Consider the following 16,831-nt stretch of genomic DNA (forward strand, 5'->3'; position numbering starts at 1 on the left):
TGGCACCACAGCAATCTTTTCCATTCTCTCTTCAATCTGTGCTCTCATTTCTCCCTACCTCAAAAGTCTTGATAAGCAAAGCAATGGCTCCAACAATGGCAGTATCATCAGCTGATTCCTTTGATCTTACTGATTTTGTCATAAACAAAGGGAATGGAGTGAAGGGTCTTTCTGATTTGGGCATCAAAAGCCTTCCTTCTCAATATATTCAACCCCAAGAAGCATTGATCAATATCATCCCACAACAATCCATTCCCGTCATTGACATGTCAAACTGGGAAACTGATCCCAAAGTCGCTGAATCAGTCTGCGAAGCTGCTCAGCAATTTGGCTTCTTTCAGCTGGTTAACCATGGCGTGCCACTTGAGGTACTCGATGGAGTTAAGGATGCAACGCATCGTTTCTTTGGTTTACCAGCAGAGGAGAAGAGGAAATATTCCAAGGAGCTTTCTTCTACCAACAGCGTCAGGTTTGGAACCAGCTTTAGTCCTGATGCAGAGAAAGCTCTTGAATGGAAGGATTATCTCAGCCTCTTTTATGTCTCTGAGGAAGAGGCTTTTGCATTATGGCCTAATGCTTGCAGAGATGAAGTTCTTGAATACATGAAGAGATCCCAAATCCTTTGCCGAAAGCTCATGAGTGCTCTCATGGAGAATCTGAACGTGAAGGAAATAGATGAAACAAAAGAATCTCTTCTAATGGGATCTAAAAGAATCAACCTCAACTACTATCCAAGATGTCCGAATCCTAATCTTACTGTCGGGGTTGGCCGCCATTCTGATGTTTCATCTCTCACTTTCCTCCTCCAAGACGAAATTGGTGGACTTTACGTGAGAGTGAATGAAGGCAAAGGGGAAAAAGATGGCTGGGTTCATGTTCCTCCCATTGAAGGATCTCTTGTGATAAATGTTGGAGATGCATTGCAGATACTCAGCAATGGTCGATATAGGAGCGTAGAGCATTGTGTGATTACAAGTGGAAGCAAGAACAGAATTTCAATCCCCATTTTCGTAAATCCAAAGCCAAGTGATGTGATCGGTCCATTGCCTGAACTGATCGCCGCCGGAGAGAAGCCGAAATATAAAGATATTCTTTACTCTGATTACGTCAAGCATTTCTTCAGGAAGGCTCATGATGGCAAGAAGACTGTTGCTTTTGCTGAGATCTCATCGTAATACTATAATTAAACATCATTTTTCTTTGTAATAAATAATTGTTTGAACCATAATTTCTTCTTCTTCTTTTTTTTTTTTTTTTTGGGTTTTATGTAATTTGCTTAATATTTTTGTAATTATCTTTCATCTATTTAAGATGTGTCAAATGTATCGTCCAAGAATAATTATCTTTCTAATTCGTTTAAGAGCTCTTCCTCAGTAATTTTTCTTTTAGTTTTATACTAATAATAATTATACTTATTGACCCTAAAAAGAGTACATAATTTATTTTTGTTTCTTTCAATATAAAATCATGTATACCCAATAATTAATTATTTTTAACATAAATCAATTAAGAAAAAGAAAAATAAATACATAGCCTGGTGAGAAAAATAAAGAAGTATTTATTTACAAATTAATTATGTATAGAATAAACTAGTAACAGCTAAACGAATAATTTACCTTTCACGTTTTATTAAAATATTGTACTAATATTTTAATAGTTAAATATTAATTTTTATAAGCACGGTGCGGAATATATAATTATTATAATATTACTTTTATATAATAGAAAAAAATATTTTATTGCTATTTATGGGACATGGACCATGCTAATCCATCAATGCTGTCATTCGGCCTGTGACTAAAGCCGAACTGACTTAAGATTTGAATTTATTAGCAGAGAGTCTAGTACCTGTAACGGAACATGGAGTAGGAAAGCAGACCCGATTATGATATAGTCTTATCAATATGCATGCATTAATAAAATTAAATGGCCATTTGACGAAAAAGACAAGCGAATACATTCATATATATGAATTTTCATAATAAAAATAGATAATATTATAGTAGAGTGGCGATTATAAATCATTAAAAAATAAAAAAAAAAATAAAAAAAATATATGATCTTCTCAGATCAAATTTATACACTCTTATAAATCCTATTTTCTCTTAATCTTTTAACATTACTGATATAAGTGGCAGAGAATAGCACCTTCTCCTACTACTCTCCATTTATTAGATGATTTTCCATAAACTTCTAAAAAATGAGGTTTTCTCTCCATTTCGCTCCTTTAAGAAGCCACTGTAGGGCGTCAATCAGCTAATTCACACGGCCTAAATCTTGCCTCACGCTACTTTTTTATTTTTTGAATTAAAATTAAGTAAAAAAATTTATTTTATTAAAATATATTTTTCATTTTTTAAAATAAAAATTATTTTTCATAAATAAATAAAAATATTAGTAGTGCAATCATACAATTCTAAATAAGAAAAATGGCAGGAGAGGAAAGTGAGAAAAGGATTTTGGTTCCTGTCCTTTCAATACTTTTGTTTAATTAAGTTTTTGAAGCATTTTGATTCTATAAATAAAATATATTAAAATTTTAATATAATTTATATAGTTATATAAAAATTCATATTTTATCCCTTAAATTTTCAAGTAAACTAAACATGTTTATTTTTTGAACAATCAAAGATAAGATATTAAAAATATTAGTTTATCTTAATTTTTTTATTTTAAAAAATCAAAGATAAGATATTAAAATGTTATTTTCAAATATAGAAGTAGAATAGTTACATATACTATCAGGCTGCTTTGAGAAATGAAAGTGGAGAAATGAAGGTAAGAACAATTCTTGTAAGAATTGGCGATGTGCCTTATTGACTATTAGACCAGTCAAACATTGTGAAACACAGCCAATCGCAGAAGCAACGAAAATTCATAATGGGGTTGGTGAGCTCTTACTATTATGTATATTAAAACAAAAAATAACATTCTTCACATGTGATTTAATCATCAACAAGCATCTATAAATAGGCTTTGGATGATCTGCTAATGAGCAACCCACAGCAATCTTTTCCATTCTCTCTTCAATCTGTGCTCTCATTTCCTCCCTATCTCAAACAATATTACCTGTGAGGTGAAAGTCTTGATAATCAAATCAATGGCTCCAACAATGGCAGTATCATCAGCTGATCCCTTTGATCTCACTGATTTTGTCATAAACAAAGGGAATGGAGTGAAGGGTCTTTCTGATTTGGGCATCAAAAGCCTTCCTTCTCAATATATTCAACCCCAAGAAGCATTGATCAATATCATCCCACAACAATCCATTCCCGTCATTGACATGTCTAACTGGGAAACTGATCCCAAAGTCGCTGAATCAGTCTGCGAAGCTGCTCAGCAATTTGGCTTCTTTCAGCTGGTTAACCATGGCGTGCCACTTGAGGTACTCGATGGAGTCAAGGACGCAACACATCGTTTCTTTGGTTTACCAGCAGAGGAGAAGAGGAAATATTCCAAGGAGCTTTCTTCTACTAACAGCGTCAGGTTTGGAACCAGCTTTAGTCCTGATGCAGAGAAAGCTCTTGAATGGAAGGATTATCTCAGCCTCTTTTATGTCTCTGAGGAAGAGGCTTTTGCATTATGGCCCAATGCTTGCAGAGATGAAGTTCTTGAATACATGAAGAGATCCCAAATCCTTTGCCGAAAGCTAATGAGTGCTCTCATGGAGAATCTGAACGTGAAGGAAATAGATGAAACAAAAGAATCTCTTCTAATGGGATCTAAAAGAATCAACCTCAACTACTATCCCAGATGTCCCAATCCTAATCTTACTGTCGGCGTAGGCCGCCATTCTGATGTTTCATCTCTCACTTTCCTCCTGCAAGACGAAATCGGTGGACTTTACGTCAGAGTGAATGAAGGCAAAGGGGAAGAAGATGGCTGGGTTCATGTTCCTCCCATTGAAGGATCTCTTGTGATTAATGTTGGAGATGCATTGCAGATACTCAGCAATGGTCGATATAGGAGCGTAGAGCATTGTGTGATTGCAAGTGGAAGCAAGAACAGAATTTCAATCCCCATTTTCGTAAATCCAAAGCCAAGTGATGTGATCGGTCCATTGCCTGAACTGATCGCCGCCGGTGAGAAGCCCAAATATAAAGACATTCTTTATTCTGATTATGTCAAGCATTTCTTCAGGAAGGCTCATGATGGCAAGAAGACTGTTGCTTTTGCTGAGATCTCATCGTAATACTACAATTAAACATCATTCTTCTTTTTGTAATAAATAATTGTTTGAACCTTGAAATGTAATAACACAGTTAATTAATTAATTCTCTACTTTTTTTTTCTATTCTGTAATTTAAATTTAACTAAAATTTATTCTAATACATAGATATAATACTTAGACTCGTTCATTATATTATTTATAAAAAATATTTTTGTTTGCTTGAAAAACAGGCTAACAGCTTGATAATGTGGACATGCCAAATAATAAAGTATATGACATAATTAATAACTTCTGATTTCTGAAATCAAACAATTATAAGAAATGAATTGTCTAAACGCTGCTTCACTAAATCTAACTGATAATTATAAGATTGCAGTGAAACTTAAGTTGGAAATTAATTTAATTACTTGGAAATGTAATTAAATACAAGGTTTTGAAAATATAAACACAATTCTTAAAAAAAAAAATTAAAGATAGTTAGAAATAAAAATGACAAATAATTAGAAGGCTAAAATTTTTCAGCTTGAATCTGATTTAATTGATTGGATAGTTCGTGTCTGCCAAACACTCCACTCAATATAGTAAACACCGATTATAATATCATCTTTTAAATTCAAAAGTAATTATTTAAAAATGTGTATTTTGAATTCATTTATTTTTATACAATAAAAAAATATTATTAGTGAAATTTAATTAGTATCGGTTAATGAATTTGGGATCCCATAATTATAAGTGTAATTAGGATTTGTTGGATTGCGCTTTCTAATAGTAATTTCCTATAAAACATCGCCTTGTATTTAAGAATGCAAGTCTTGATGAAAAATTGAGACCTATGATATCCGGGTCTTTTTTTATGCCCAAGAAAATGAGTATCATCTAATCAGATCATTGCGGGGGCTTTATTTTCGAGTGCCAGCTTATAGTCTACTTTGGATAGAGACTTTGTTTTCGAGTAGTCTACTTTGGATGATTGTTGTACTATATCAGAAAACTTATCACTGATTTTCAATTCTTTAAATTTGAAAGTAATAATTATTTTCACGATTTGGAGTACCTAACTTATTTAAATTGGTCTTCTACACTCGCATCGATCGTGGGTGATTGTTGTACTGTATCAAAAGATTTCTCAATTGTTTTCAATTCTTTAAATTCAATAGTAACAGTTCCTTTCACAATTTGAGATATGTGACTTGTTTAAATTGGTCTTCCCCACTTGCGTCTGCTATGCTTATAAATGAATTGACTTATTTCTTCAGCTACATTTAATTATGAGATTTTATAGGTATTTTTTAAAAATTAAATAATTAAATTTTTATTGATTTGTGGGGATCACATACGATAATATTTATCTTAAAATGAAAACTTCTCACTTAGTTTTTAATTTTTTAAATTCAAAGGTAACAATTATTTTCACGATTTGGAGTATATAGCTTATTTAAATTGGTCTTCTATACTCACATTGATCGTAGGTGATTGTTGTACTATATCAAGAAGATTTCTCAATAGTTTTCAATTCTTTTAATTCAACAGTGACCGTTCCTTTCACAATTTGAGATATGTGACTTATTTAAATTGATATTTTCACAATTTGAGATATGTGACTTGTTTAAATTGATCTTTCAAACTCGCGTCTGCTATGCCTATAAATGAATTGACTTATTTCTTCGGCTATATTTAATTATGAGATTTTATAAGTATTTTTAAAAAATTTAATAATTAAATTTTTATTGACTTGTTGGGATCACGGTAATATTTATCTTAGGGAAAATTACTTTGTAGTCCCTGAGGTTTAACGTAATTAACACTTCTGTCCCTCTATTTTGGCGACCCAACACTTAAGTCCCTCACTTTCTTTTCTGTCCAACTTCGTAGTCCTTCCGTCCAAAATAGCCGTTTGGGACACGTGAATTGACAAAATTAACCTTCTTCTTCTTCTTCTTCTTCCTCCTTTTTCTGCAACTTCTTCTTCTTCTTTCTTCTTCTTCTTCTTCTTTCTTCTTCCTTCTTCTTCTTCTTCTTTCTTCTTCTTTCTTCTTCTTTCTTCTTCCTTCTTCTTCTTCTTCTTTCTTCTTCTTCTTCTTCTTCTTCTTCTTCTTCTTCTTCTTCCTACTCTTTCTACAGCTTCTTCTTCTTCTTCTTCTTCTTCTTCTTCTTCTTCTTCTTCTTCTTCTTCTTCTTCTTCTTCTTCTTTCTTCTTCTTCTTCTTCTTCTTCTTCTTCTTCTTCCTACTCTTTCTGCAGCAGCTTCTTCTTCTTCTTTCTTCTTCTTCTTCTTCTTCTTCTTCTTCTTCTTCTTCTTCTTCTTCTTCTTCTTCTTCTTCTTCTTCTTCTGCAACTGGAGAGAGAAAGCATGAAAGAGAAAAAAAAAAAGGAATTTCACATTAAGAGAAGGGTATTTCTGAAAAAAATTATCACCTCTCACTTTTGACTATTTGACCAAACGGTTTAAATGGACGGAAGGACTACGAATTTGGACGGCAGAGAAAGTGAGGGACTTAAGTGTTGGGTCGCCAAAATAGAGGGACAGAAGTGTTAATTACGTTAAACCTCAGGGACTAAAAAGTAAATTTCCCTTTATCTTAAAATGAAAAAATAAATAAAATTCATATATTTATTGATTATTAAACAAAATAGATTATAAATTTAATTTGATGACCACTGGATTTTACCATCTCATTACAAGGCCGGATTCATAATGACAGTCCACATCTGAGGGCCTCTAAGTCTTCTGAATGGGCCAGCCCAGACCGTTCGGCCCTAAGATCAGACCTCCCTTGGGCCTCTATCCCAATCTCTCCTTCCAGTCCGGTCAAGAGGGGAAAAGATAACCAGCCCATTCGCCTAGTGGATCCGTTCGCAAGCGTGCTAGGAGGAATTAAATAGCCGTTCAGCATGGATCAGACATCTAATACCTTGATACGTACGAATCTATATAGCAGAGATAGGTGGTCCAATAAGGGCAAAACCGTTACACGTCACTACCAGGGGAAAAGAATAAAAAGGAAGGAGTCCCTCCTCTCAGACCAAGTTTACAAATCCCCTATAAAATTTAATTTTTTTGAATTTCAGATCATCATAATTATTTACCAATAGGAATAATTATTTTATGTTTATCGAATTACTGTCAAATCCAAAGAATAATGACGTCATTAGTGGACCAAGTCAACATAAATTATATATTTTCTTCATTAATGCTTTCTTAGCCAACTTCTACACTCGTAAATCTTTGTACCCAACTTTATTTTTTATTATTTTCTCTGATATTGCAATATTAACAAAGTCAGTGTTAATCTATAATTAGTCAGCTGGTGTTTATTAATAAACTCAATAGCTAGTATTTTTTTTTATAAATTAATCCCACCAATTATTTTTAATCTATTTATATAATTAAAATTATTTATAAGATACTAAATATTCGAATAATATTTTTAAAAATCAAATAAGTTAATACAGTGAAATTAATTATTTATAATAAGGACAATTTAATTATAAAATATATCTGAATAAATTTAAAAAATTTTAAATTTTACTTTTTCAATTTTCGATCTCTCATTTTAAAAAATAAAAAAATAAAAACAATAAACCCTTGAAAATAATAATAAAAAGTGCAAAAAATACACAATTAATTTGGGGACTATATAATTATGATGATCAATATATAAGAGCTTTTGAATAATTCCTGCAAGGTAGATTCATGAATGTCTTTAACTAATGCCTCGCCTAACTAGTTAATTTTTCTTAGTACTTAATCATAGGCTAAATAAAAAAAAGGAAAATTTACTTTTTAGTCCCTGAGATTTAACGTAATTAACACTTCTGTCCCTCTATTTTCGCGATCCAACACTTAAGTCTCTCACTTTCTCTTCCGTCCAAATTCGTAGTCCTTCCGTCCATTTAAACCGTTTGGTCAAAGAGTCAAAGGTGAGATGTGATAATTTTTTTCAAAAATACCCTTCTTTCAATGTGAAATTCCAGAAGAAGAAGAAGAAGAAGAAGAATAAGAAGAATAAGAAGAAGAATAAGAAGAATAAGAAGAAGAAGTTGCAGAAAGGGTAGAAAGAAGAAGAAGAAGAAGAAGAAGAAGAAGAAGAAGAAGAAGAAGCTGCTGCAGAAAGAGTAGGAAGAAGAAGAAGAAGAAGAAGAAGAAGAAGAAGAAGAAGAAGAAGTTGCAGAAAGGGGAAGAAGAAGAAGAAGAAAAAGTTGCAGAAAGGGGAAGAAGAAGAAGAAGAAGAAGAAGAAGAAGAAGAAGAAGAGGATTAATTTTGTCAATTTACGTGTCCCAAACGGTTATTTTGGACGGAAGGACTACGAAGTTGGACAGAAAAGAAAGTGAGGGACTTAAGTGTTGGGTCGCCAAAATAGAAGGATAGAAGTGTTAATTACGTTAAACCTCAGGGACTACAAAGTAATTTTCCCTAAAAAAAATTATTGAACACGCGCATAGATAAAAATAGTAAAATAATAATAATAATAAAAGTTGAGAAGTGGTGGGCATAATTGACTACAGGCAAGAGCAGCCAGCAGCAAAAGCAAGTTCTGTAGTCTTCCCTTAGACTTGAATCTTGTTTTCAAAACTTAAAACGTGGATAAGTAAATAATAAAAATAAAGTTAAAGAAAGAAAACGACAGAAGACGATTGATTTGAGTTTCCACAAATTATAAATAACTATAAGATTCTGTAGTTTCAAAATTCTGCTTCGACAGGGACGTAGCTCCGGTGGAGCTAAGGGGCATAAACCCTTAAAAAATTATAAATTATTTAAAAATATTTAAATAATTTTATATATAATGAAAAAATTATTATTAAATTTTTATATATTTAAAAAATTTATTAATTAATTTTTATTTTAAAATTATTCAATTAAAATATTTTCTATTTTATAAAATTAAATTTTTTAATTTTTTTATCAAATCAATCTTTATTTGTCTTTAATATTATTTAATTTTAATTATTTATTTTATTTTATCCCTTTCATTTTCTATTTTTACAATCTAAAAAAATTATTTTTTGCTTTTAAAATTTCAACTCTAATGTGTAAATTTTGTTAAAAAAGAGTAATTTAATTTTATATATTATTTTTATTACTAAGAATCAATTATCTCACTTTTTCAATCTATTTATATAATTAAAATTATTTATTAAACTATTTAGATTTAGAGAAATAAATTTTAATTTTTATAAATAAAAGTATTTTATAATTATTTTTTTTATTAATTAATGAGTTTTATGAATTATTTAAATTTAAAAAATAATTTAATTTTAAAAATATCAATTTAATGAGTAATAAGTTAGATAATTTAAATTGAAAAATATTTAAATATGAATAAGTATTTTTTTTATAGATAATAGGTTAGATTATTTAAATTTAGAAAAATGAAATGAAAATATTATTTTTATAATTAATGTGTTAGATAATTTAATTTTAAAAAATAAAATTTATAGTAAATATTATATTAAATTATTATATTATTTTAACTGTATTATTTTTTTATAAATTTGTATGTCATATATACGATTTTTAATAATACATTAAATTATATTCATTATAAGTACATTAAATTTTATTATATATTAAAAAATATTTTAATAATTAATAAGAAGTTATTTTAAAAATTAAATAAATTTAAATAAAATTATAATAATTAATTATTTATAAAAAATAAATAATAATTTTAAAATAAAAAACAAAAATTATAGAACGGAAAAAAATATGCAAATTAGGTAACTTTTTCTTTAAAATTGATTTATGTTAAAAATAATTATTAGTTTTAGGTGATTTTATATTGAGGCAACAAAAATAAATTATATATTCTTTAATTTTTTAGAGTCAATATATTTAATTATTAGTATAAAACTAAACAAAAAATTGAAAAAAAATCTAAAAAATATGAGGTTAATAATTAAATTTCTTATGAGTATAGACAAAATTTTAATAAAATTAGCATAACTAAATATTTTATAATTATCAGTCCAACATAATATATAGTTTTCCAATATGAAAATATTTTTTCTGTAGTAACTAAATCTTTTCCCACATTTTTTTTCTTATTCTTTTTCATTCTATGAAAAAAAAAACTTAAATATTAAATAGATGGAAGATAATTACAAAAATATTAAGCAAATTACATCAGATCCAAAAATAAAAAAAAAATAAAACAGAAAAGTGGAGAATTACATTTTGTGGTGCAAATAATTATTTATTACGAAGAAGAATGAAACTTGATGACGTATTATGATTAGATCTCAGCAAAAGCAACAGTCTTCTTGCCATCGTGAGCCTTCCTGAAGAAATGCTTGACATAATCAGAGTAAAGAATGTCTTTATATTTGGGCTTCTCTCCGGCGGCGATCAATTCAGGCAAAGGACCGATCACATCACTTGGCCTTGGATTTACGAAAATGGGGATTGAAATTCTGTTCTTGCTTCCACTTGCAATCACACAATGCTCTACGCTCCTATATCGACCATTGCTGAGTATCTGCAATGCATCTCCAACATTAATCACAAGAGATCCTTCAATGGGAGGAACATGAACCCAGCCATCTTCTTCCCCTTTGCCTTCATTCACTCTGACGTAAAGTCCACCGATTTCGTCTTGCAGGAGGAAAGTGAGAGATGAAACATCAGAGTGGCGGCCTACCCCGACAGTAAGATTAGGATTCGGACATCTGGGATAATAGTTGAGGTTAATTCTTTTTGATCCCATTAGAAGGGATTCTTTCGTTTCATCTATTTCCTTCACGTTCAGATTCTCCATGAGAGCATTCATGAGCTTTCGGCAAAGGATTTGGGATCTCTTCATGTATTCAAGAACTTCATCTCTGCAAGCATTAGGCCATAATGCAAAAGCCTCTTCCTCAGAGACATAAAAGAGGCTGAGATAATCCTTCCATTCAAGAGCCTTCTCTGCATCAGGACTAAAGCTGGTTCCAAACCTGACGCTGTTGGTAGAAGAAAGCTCCTTGGAATATTTCCTCTTCTCCTCTGCTGGTAAACCAAAGAAACGATGTGTTGCATCCTTAACTCCATCGAGTACCTCAAGTGGCACGCCATGGTTAACCAACTGAAAGAAGCCAAATTGCTGAGCAGCTTCGCAGACTGATTCAGCGACTTTGGGATCAGTTTCCCAGTTAGACATGTCAATGACGGGAATGGATTTTTGTGGGATGATATTGATCAATGCTTCTTGGGGTTGAATATATTGAGAAGGAAGGCTTTTGATGCCCAAATCAGAAAGACCCTTCACTCCATTCCCTTTGTTTATGACAAAATCAGTGAGATCAAAGGAATCAGCTGATGATATTGCCATTGTTGGAGCCATTGCTTTGCTTATCAAGATCTTAGCCTATAAAACTCAAGTAATATTGTTTGAGATGGGGAGGAAATGAGAGCACAGATTGAAGAGAGAATGGAAAAGATTGCAGTGGTGCCATTAGCAAATCATCCAAAGCTATTTATAGGTGCTTGTTGATGATTAAATCACATGTGATTATTTTTATTTTTTGTTTTAAAATATAAAATAATAAGAGCTCACCAACCCCATTATGCAGTTTCGTGGCTTCTGCAATTGGCTGTGTTTGAGACCTACAATGGTTGACTGGTCTGATAGTCTACAAGCCACATCTCCAATTCTTACAAGAATTATCCTTTCCTTCAATTATCAACTTTTATTTTTCAAAGCTGTCTGATTGTTCAATGAACCATACATGCATGCCTGCTTTATATTCAAAGCTATATATTACCTAAATCATAATCCAGATGAAAATTTATGAGAAAAATAACAATCTTAATTGACATTTACTAATTAGTTTTGAGACGGCTCCTATGGTTAAAAATCACATAAGCATTCTTGTTTTTGATATTTTCAAATTTTTGAAAATATTACAAGAATTTAAAATAAGGTTTCAAGCATTTTATAAAATCTCGCTCATTATTTAACGATATCATATGATGATTTTTTTATTTTAAATAAAATAATTTATATAAACTAATAAATTAATAGAATAGTGCAGTTTAAACATTTAAAATCTTTAAAAAATTATGTTTATATGTAAAATTATATATATTATATAATTTATTTAATTATTAAAATGCACACAAAATTAATTTTTAAAAAATTATCCATAGCTTTATATATATATATATATATATATATAATTTTTATTGTTATTATTATTTACCCTTAGCCTAGGCCTGGTGAACTGAAAATAACAGCAAGTACGCAGCTGGAATTGACCCGATTCCATTCCGGAGGTAATTGAAGCAATTGACCAAATTGCCCCTCACATTGTCAACCTGAATAAATTCTCGTCGCAGCACCTTTTCTCACGTGCACACCTGGGTTTTTTATTTTTAAAATTAATTAAAAACTTATAAATATAAAATGTATTAAATAAATTTTATATTTAATTTCTCTAATTTATTCATTTAAGTATCGTTTTAAAGTTGGTCTCTCTCTCTTTAAATTATTAACTAATTTAACTTTTTTAACCTTTAATTATTTAATTTTTATATTTATTTAAGTATTTAATACTTTGTAAAATAACTAAAATATTAGAGTTTTTAATTAATTAATTAATATAATTTCAAAGTGCAACCTATAAGCACGTATGAAGTATCAACCTTATTCGGTAAAATATCGAGTTATTAATATTGCGGAAAATAAAATTATGACGTGGCCAAAAGGGAATGTGAGGTGGTAATGGGTGTTCATAGCAGTCACTTCGACGCTTAAATTAATATTTTAAAAAATAGAGAGAATACAATGAATTGGTTAAAATTTGAGTAATGTTCAAGAATAATGTACTTTTACTTCTGTGATTCATTTTCTTTTATACTGTAAGAAAATAGAGATAAATATGACATCTTCCGATAAACCGACGGTGATGTGGCCGATTGCTTGATAATGGATATCGCCCGCTGATGGAAGGAAAATCCCACGATTATAGGCGTAATGGGGATATATTACACTGTCCTTAGTTAATGGTAACTTTATACCGAGACTCGTCCTTTCGAGAGAAGGACGAGTCTTTAATGATGAACTAGTAGTTGAGGTGTTCAAGTCTTCATTTTCTTGGATTGGACCGCGTTACCTACTTGTCAAATCCTTGCTGCGTGCACCTGTTTTGTGGTGCCAACTCATAACTTACTTTGGATGATTATTATGTACCATATTCTTCGATTCTTTAGATTCGAAGGTGATGGTTTGTCTTTTAAATTTTTTTATTTGACCTTTACTACTTGCATCGTTTACCTTCCCTTTGTCACAATGATTGCCTTATTTTTTGAGGCATATTTAATATTTTACTGACTATGCCACTGTATAACAACTATCCTTCCTCTTTTTGTTTATGACTATTATCAGTGAGAAACATGAAGGGGAGTGTTTTCTTTTCCTTTCCTGAGAATAGCCAGATTTGTGTGAAAGATATCATCATGGCCTTCGAAGAGCAGCAAAAGGCAGGTCTTCATGAAGGTGCAAGCATACTGTTTAGCCCTAAAGACTACAACCAGTCCAACTATAACGACTTTTCAACACCACGACCCCAGAGAGGGGGGTTGGATTGTAAAAGATTGATTTTAAAGGTCAGGCCAGGCTAGGAAAGCGGTTGAAGAAACGGTCCTTCATGTGGTGTATCCTGGAAGATGAGGTCGAGAGGCTGAAGACAACCCTCCCAACCGGGTCTATGCTAATGATTTTTTAGAACATTCTGATGTGATAAAGACTTTACTGAAATTTACCTTATCTCCTTGTGATCTTTTGTACAAAATATATATTCTGTATATCTACTCTTAGGCGCTTGTTTTTTCCCTCTGTCGCTATCAATGATTTAAACAATTAGCTACAGGGCTACCTCTCAACCAAAATATGAATAAGATGTCCCTCATTTTTTTCCTGAAGAAAGGGGGCTAAAGTGTTTTTACTTTGCAGGGCTTATCATCTGCAGATATAAGATAATTTAGAAAGTTTTTGTAAAGTAGGATTAATACCTAGGCCTGTGGCCTGGCGGATTCTCGTTGCCATAAGGAATTTTCACCCAGTCATTCATCTTGATTTTTGGTTATGAGACTCACCTTATTAATATGATACATTCATCTTTTGTGGATTGGCATGTCTGCTTCGTGGCTATCTAGATGACTCAATTAGTGGAACCAACGCCCTGATTGTGGTTTGACGGAACTTACTTTACGAACTGGCCTGCCAAAACCCGTCTTGTGGCCTTGTTTAATGGGACCAATATCCAGATGGTCTGGCGGAACCCACCTTATGACCTGACTTGGCGGAACCTGTCTTATGGCCTTGTTTAATGGGATCAGCTCTCGGATGGTCTGGTGGAATCTGCCTTGTGACTTGGCCTAGTGGAACATGCTATGTAGCTTGGCCTGGTGGAACTCGCCTTGTGGCCTTGTTTAATGGGACCAATGCCCGGATGGTTTGGTGAAACCCGCCTTATTACCTGGCCTAGCAGAACCCGTCTTATGGTCTTGTTTAATCGGACCAACGTCCGGATGGTCTGGCGAAACACGCCTAGTGATTTGGCCTAGAGGAACTTACCTTATGACCTTGTTTAATGGGACTAATGCCCGGATGATCTGGCAGAACCCGCCTTGTGACCTAGCATGGCGGAATCTGCCTTGTAGCATAGCCTAGCAGAACCCGCCTTGTAGCCTTGTTTAATGGGACCAATGCTCGGATGGTCTAGCGGAACTCGCCTTGTGACCTAGCTTGGAGGAACCCGCCTTGTGACCTAGCCTTACGGAACCCGCATTGTGACCTAGCCTAGAGGAACCCGCCTTGTGACCTGGCCTAGCAGAACCCGCCTTATGGCTAGGGGTGAGTAGTATTCGGTTCAAATCGAAAAAACCGACCGAACCGAACCGATTTAAAAATTTAGTTCGGTTTTTTATATATTTCCGTTCGGTTCAATTTTTAATTTCAAAAATTTTGGTTATTTCGGTTCGGTTCGATTTTGATCAGAAAAAAACCAAAAAAATCGAACCGAACCGATTAGTGATAATAATATATTTTTTCAATAATATAGCGAAATTAAATCATATTAAAATTAAAATATTTTAATTAAATTTTAAAATATTAAAAATAAAGTGTAAAAAATAAAAAAATATTAAAAATTAAAACCGATCAAACCGAATCGAACTGAATCAGACCGGTTCAGTTCGATTTGGTTTCTGACCAAAATCGGTTCGGTTCGATTTTCATAAACACTAAAATTTCAGTTTTTGGTTTATTCGGTTCGGTTCGGTTTTGAACCGAACCGACCGAATGCTCACCCCTACTTATGGCCTCTTCTTGTCTGCTTAAGCTTTTTGAGGAAGGCAGTCTTATCGTTTCTTCTCACTAACAAGTACAACATGTGAAAGAGATACCTCGTTAACTTATTATTGATAAAACTTTCTCAGATTACAGATATTTCAAGCATGGGGAAAGACTTAACCATCTAACTTGGCCAGCTTATATGACCCTGGATGAATAACCTTCGAGACCCTAAACAGTCCTTTCCAGTTCTCGCCCAACTTACTAGGCCCAACATTACCGCTTGTTACATTTGTTTTTTTGAGGACTAGGTCCCCCACGTTAAAAGCTGTGGTCTGATCTTGTTATTGAACATTCTGGACATTTTATTTTTATAAACCGCCATTCTAATTGCGGCCTTCTCTCATAGAAATTCAGATTGGTCCAAATTGAATTGTATTTCTTCAAAATTCCCTGAAATCTTAGGGTGTTGTGTCCTGAAGCTGCTTACTTGGATTTCCACGGGATGACTGCCTCGGCCCCATATACAAGAGAGAATGGTGTTTCTCCTGTAGCTGTCCTAGGGGTGATCCTGTATGTCCATAGTATGTGGGGTAACTCCTCGAGCCAGTTGCCCTTGGCTTGGTCGAGCCTTTTCTTCAGCCCCTATAGGATGGTCCTGTTCGTCACCTCGGTCATACCGTTGGTTTTGAGGGTGATAAGCTAAACTGAATCTCTAATCAATTTTACATTTCATGCAGAAGTCTTTAAACATAGAGCTTGCAAACTAAGTTCCATTACCCGTGATCACTACCTTTGGTATTCTAAATTGAGTGAATATGTTTTTGCTGACGAAAGAAATCGCTTATTAGATGGTGATGGATTGCACTGCTTCAGCCTCGACCCACTTGATGAAATGATCTACTACCACGATCATGAACTTCCTTGACCTAAATGCCTTAGGGAATGGACCAAATGCCAGGGACTTTCAATAGCTGCTTGCATTGCTCCCGGGGACCTAGGGATATTTGCATTTACTTGGGATCTTCGACACTTCTAGACAAGTTGTTTCGCATCTTGCATTATCATCGGCCACTAGAACCCTTGTTTGAATGCTTTTTGGGCAATTATCTGAACTCCTTTATAGCTCTCGCAATCACCTTCATGGATATCCTTTAGGATTTCCTGACTTTCCTCCTTTGTAAGACACCACAACAATGGTTGTGTGGAAGACCTCCAGTACAACCAACTATCTATTAGTGCGTATTTAGAGGACTTTCTTATCACCTATTTGGCTGATAATTCATCGACTAGAAGATCGTCTTGTATAAAAAAATTTGTATACGGGCGTCATTCATGACTCCCCCTCCTCTGTAGGGAAAAACTCTTCCACTTCAATCGCTGGAGT

General features: G+C 32.8%; 3 protein-coding genes across 3 annotated transcripts; 2 read left to right on the plus strand and 1 right to left on the minus strand.

Moving 5' to 3' along the window:
- Positions 1–1,377, plus strand: LOC110625127 (feruloyl CoA ortho-hydroxylase F6H1-3). Its single transcript, XM_021770671.2, has one exon. The coding sequence runs from the start codon at positions 84–86 to the stop codon at positions 1,173–1,175; it is 1,092 nt and encodes a 363-aa protein (XP_021626363.1). The 5' UTR covers positions 1–83; the 3' UTR covers positions 1,176–1,377.
- Positions 1,378–3,081: 1,704 nt separating this feature from the next.
- Positions 3,082–4,274, plus strand: LOC110625140 (feruloyl CoA ortho-hydroxylase F6H1-3). The gene has a single exon (XM_021770686.2). The coding sequence runs from the start codon at positions 3,101–3,103 to the stop codon at positions 4,190–4,192; it is 1,092 nt and encodes a 363-aa protein (XP_021626378.1). The 5' UTR covers positions 3,082–3,100; the 3' UTR covers positions 4,193–4,274.
- A 5,968-nt stretch (positions 4,275–10,242) lies between these two features.
- Positions 10,243–11,588, minus strand: LOC110625159 (feruloyl CoA ortho-hydroxylase F6H1-3). The gene has a single exon (XM_021770708.2). It carries the CDS (start codon positions 11,491–11,493, stop codon positions 10,408–10,410), a length of 1,086 nt encoding a protein of 361 aa, XP_021626400.1. The 5' UTR covers positions 11,494–11,588; the 3' UTR covers positions 10,243–10,407.
- Positions 11,589–16,831: the final 5,243 nt, after the last annotated feature.

Source organism: Manihot esculenta, chromosome 10 (genome assembly GCF_001659605.2).
Source record: "Manihot esculenta cultivar AM560-2 chromosome 10, M.esculenta_v8, whole genome shotgun sequence".
In the NCBI taxonomy this organism is placed as follows: domain Eukaryota; kingdom Viridiplantae; phylum Streptophyta; class Magnoliopsida; order Malpighiales; family Euphorbiaceae; genus Manihot; species Manihot esculenta.